Raw genomic sequence first — 3,626 nt, 5'->3', positions numbered from 1 at the left:
GGAAAGGAAGTCAAAGGGCACTCCAGTACTAGTAGCTGCTTGTAACGTCTGCTGTAGAAATTACTAAAAGAATCAGAGTTCTATACAAGAAAGACTGGGCTACTTGACCAGCTCTGTCAAATCTGGCGTGAAGGAGCTAACCTCACGAGCACCACCCAGCCCGAATAATCAGACGTTACGATCCAACGTGATCGTGTAGGAAGTCAGACTTTGTCAAGCACCCCGAAAAAAGAAAAGGAAAATTTATTTACGTGTATGCGGAGACTGGCGATCTTCGGCCGAGTTTCACCAAACTTGAAATGGCCTAAACTAAGATTTTACAACTATATCAGAATCCTCCGAGGCAGGTAAAGATGGATAAGACTCATAGCATCACGTTGCTAAAATCATGTTTCGGTGATTGATTGTAAATGTAGGCAATCTCAGCATATGCTTGGTGTCAAGTTGAAGACCCTATTAAATAAAGCAACTTGGTATTCACTGTTTCCTATCCAACCCAAGAAATAGAGTAATGCAAGCCGCCCAAATCACAAATTACCAATCAATATATAACCTCCAAGCCCTTCATCCTAGCTGGCTGTAGGATATTAGTTAATAGAACATGAGGTTTAGAGGATATCAGAAACTCATACGCGGGCACCACAAGTTTTTCCAACCAGTCACGCAGCCGGATCCATAGATTTCATAACATTCCAGGCTAATCTTGCCTGTGAGCTCGAGAGCCAGATGGTCTTCGTACTTAGTTGTTGCCACAAGTGTCCATCCATTATCTGTATAGCCAACAGGATGATCGCTTGCACCACAGAACGGAGCAGTGCCTTCCCAGTTACAGTCCTTTTCAGAATAGCTGTTATCACAAGTTTCTGCCGCTGTGGCTATGCCGACGCCGAGGAAGACAGAGGCAATGACTGTTTGAACCCGCATTTTGAGCGGTTCACGAAGTATAGTAGAGTCCACAAAGTCTAATAGAAAAGAAACTAGAGATTGCACTTAGAGGATAGGCAGGGTGAACAAGAGCAGTCATTTATAAGATATCAGAATATAAGATATATACTTCCAAGCTTCTATTAGTTGGACCTAGTCATATGCTCCAAATACTTTTTGTTCAAAATCAGACCTATCTCCACACTTCCAAATACCGGGTGCGCGTCGTGTAGTGGTCAGCATGATATAGATCCCGTACCTGTCTTCTAATCTAGGCGAAATCCAGAGATATACAGTTATATAACAAGAGTTTGAAGTACCAGCAGCCTCCTACAACATGAAGTTGAGTGATTAATACTCATTGGCCCGCGGAGAGTGGGGGTTGGATTGGGAGGGGAAAAATACAAATCTTCATCATAATATTAGAATAATAATATAAAGCTGACTAATCGTAGTCTTTAGAAGGCGCTGAGGTTCATGAGTCAGTCCAATGAGTATTTTAATAGGAGCGGAAGTCCTCCCCGCCAATAACAATGCTAAAAAAAGCCCTGATTTAATCTAAGAGAATAAATATAATCAAGATCAGTAATACAAACCCCGCAGCCCGACCGAGCACCAAACTAGCTATCACAAGACCTGAAAAAATCGCTGTATCTGCAAGGTTGACAAATTTATTTTGTTAGCTGGCCACGGCATACCCGGGCCATCACAGTATCCCTGATTGGTATGAAGCTCACTGAGCTGATCATTTCTGTAGTAAGTAAAATTTTCATACAATTATTAGACATATACAACGCAGTAATATCAAGTTTTGTAATCTTTTCTCATTGCTCTGTCTGTGTCACTGATATTCCTACTTCAGAAACAAAAAAAAAAAAAAAAAAAAAAAAAAAAACAAGATAAATGCATATTAACTTATTATTTGATTAAAAAGATGGTCTGATAATGTTATCATGCCAATTATTGAAACAAGGGGAGAGGTAGTGTATGACCGAAATTAAGAAAATACAGTATCTCGCATAGATCGACATCTACTTGTGATTTTAAGGCCTGGAACAAGAACTACAATACAACATCAGATCAGGTACCTTTCAGCTAGGCTAGAGGCTAATTCAATCCCTAGCTCTAGAATCAGCCAGGCTCATGCTCATTTTCTTCACCCTGACTGTATACTATCAGTCAAAACAAATTATATTCAGTACTACTTACTTAACGTAAGGAAGACATAAGACAACCATAATATATATGTATTAATACAAAGATAGATGAACCTTGAATGTAGGCGGCAATAACCATATCTTAATCAGTCATTATTGCTGTATCTGTTAATTGGCCTGACATGCCTGTTCAGAGGGGGAAAAAAAGTATCATATATATCTTCAACAGTTACTCGAGTTGCATCTTGTCTATATTTCATTTCCGAACCGGGAACAGAGATCTCCCTTCTGGTAACACCATTGATTATTATTTGACACCTCCAAGCATTTTTCATTACAAAGCTGTAGGATGCCTCTAGGGGTCTTCCTCGGTTAGGGCCGTCTTTTGACCGAAGGGAAGGTCTCGGGACATATCCCGGTTTGTAATGTCTCGGCCGAACGATACGGGGTATTGTGTCGACGTTCGGTCCAGGTGTACTACTCTAGCTAACTTTCCACTTGCAGTGGGCTACCACTAGTTGATTGGTGGAGCAGAAGGACTCTTATGGACTGGAAGCAGATCGGCTTCGGATGCACTTATCTGCGGTGGGTGCACCAGCCAACGTCCGCAAAAACCATTATTCGCCGGCAGATCCTGTGAATGACAGTGGTCACATGACCGGAGGCCACCTCATCCTTCTCCCTCTGGCTGCACGTTTCTTCCTGTTGGCACGTATCTCGAGCCATCCAGTTGCCCCCATAGCTGAGAGTTATCACTATCACCATCGTCATCATCTAGTCGCTGACGTCTTGAACAGTCTGTCCTGAATTGTTCATATGGTGAATATGGGCGAGATCAGAAAGTTTAACACTTGCACCGCATGATCGATTTTAAAATCTCACGGAGAACGAGGCTTCTTCGCTTCCGAAGGGATGCATTGCCTGACGACTGCAATAATTGTTAATACCTGCATAATCATAAGACGACTCCCGCTGTATTTGCGGGTTGCAATTGGAATAATGGTTCTGCGTCAGTGGCATAATTTCCATCTCTAATATCGAAAGTGAAGTCGTCATTGAGAAGTCTTGCGGTTATTTGTCGGTAAGATCATATGACAGAGGTGGAAGGACCGGTGTGCACCCGGACAGCGGTCGACGAGGAAGCCACTGCGCGACTGTATGGACCCTCTGCACCATCGTCATAAGCATGAGACATGCAGCTGCAATTATAGCCTTGTGTAGATCCTCATTGTGGAATAGTGCATTCTAGTGAGCAGATAATTTTGCTAACCGTAGTTCGGGCTCTTCCTCAAACGAATCGTGTGATCCATAATTTGTTTGAAGAGTAATCCCAATTATTCGCTGGGATTCCGATGCGCTATTAATCAGGTAATATCTTTGTTGTTCGAGAAATCGCGCTCTCGTCCCAATTTCTCCAGAGCTCTCTTACATTCTTTGCGGGGTTTGAAAGTCTCAGATCTCACCTGCTATCTTAAGTGACATGTGACAGCAAGGTACTTACAGAATTCTTTGAATTTATGCTCATTTCTATACATTCTCGCAAAG

General features: G+C 42.3%; 4 protein-coding genes across 4 annotated transcripts; 1 reads left to right on the top strand and 3 right to left on the bottom strand.

Annotated features, from left to right (window-relative positions):
• Nucleotides 1-463: 463 nt before the first annotated feature.
• Nucleotides 464-952, bottom strand: BO83DRAFT_28535 (uncharacterized protein). The gene has a single exon (XM_025527106.1). The coding sequence runs from the start codon at nucleotides 922-924 to the stop codon at nucleotides 619-621; it is 306 nt and encodes a 101-aa protein (XP_025381649.1). The 5' UTR covers nucleotides 925-952; the 3' UTR covers nucleotides 464-618.
• A 1,238-nt stretch (nucleotides 953-2,190) lies between these two features.
• Nucleotides 2,191-2,534, bottom strand: BO83DRAFT_28527 (uncharacterized protein). Its single transcript, XM_025527104.1, has one exon. It carries the CDS (start codon nucleotides 2,414-2,416, stop codon nucleotides 2,228-2,230), a length of 189 nt encoding a protein of 62 aa, XP_025381648.1. The 5' UTR covers nucleotides 2,417-2,534; the 3' UTR covers nucleotides 2,191-2,227.
• Nucleotides 2,535-2,920, top strand: BO83DRAFT_28532 (uncharacterized protein). Its single transcript, XM_025527105.1, has one exon. It carries the CDS (start codon nucleotides 2,652-2,654, stop codon nucleotides 2,886-2,888), a length of 237 nt encoding a protein of 78 aa, XP_025381647.1. The 5' UTR covers nucleotides 2,535-2,651; the 3' UTR covers nucleotides 2,889-2,920.
• Nucleotides 2,591-3,290, bottom strand: BO83DRAFT_383859 (uncharacterized protein). The gene has a single exon (XM_025532565.1). The coding sequence runs from the start codon at nucleotides 3,135-3,137 to the stop codon at nucleotides 2,952-2,954; it is 186 nt and encodes a 61-aa protein (XP_025381646.1). The 5' UTR covers nucleotides 3,138-3,290; the 3' UTR covers nucleotides 2,591-2,951.
• Nucleotides 3,291-3,626: the final 336 nt, after the last annotated feature.

Source organism: Aspergillus eucalypticola, assembly GCF_003184535.1.
Source record: "Aspergillus eucalypticola CBS 122712 chromosome Unknown BO83scaffold_115, whole genome shotgun sequence".
NCBI lineage: Eukaryota > Fungi > Ascomycota > Eurotiomycetes > Eurotiales > Aspergillaceae > Aspergillus > Aspergillus eucalypticola.
This window is presented reverse-complemented; position numbering and strand designations above follow the sequence as displayed.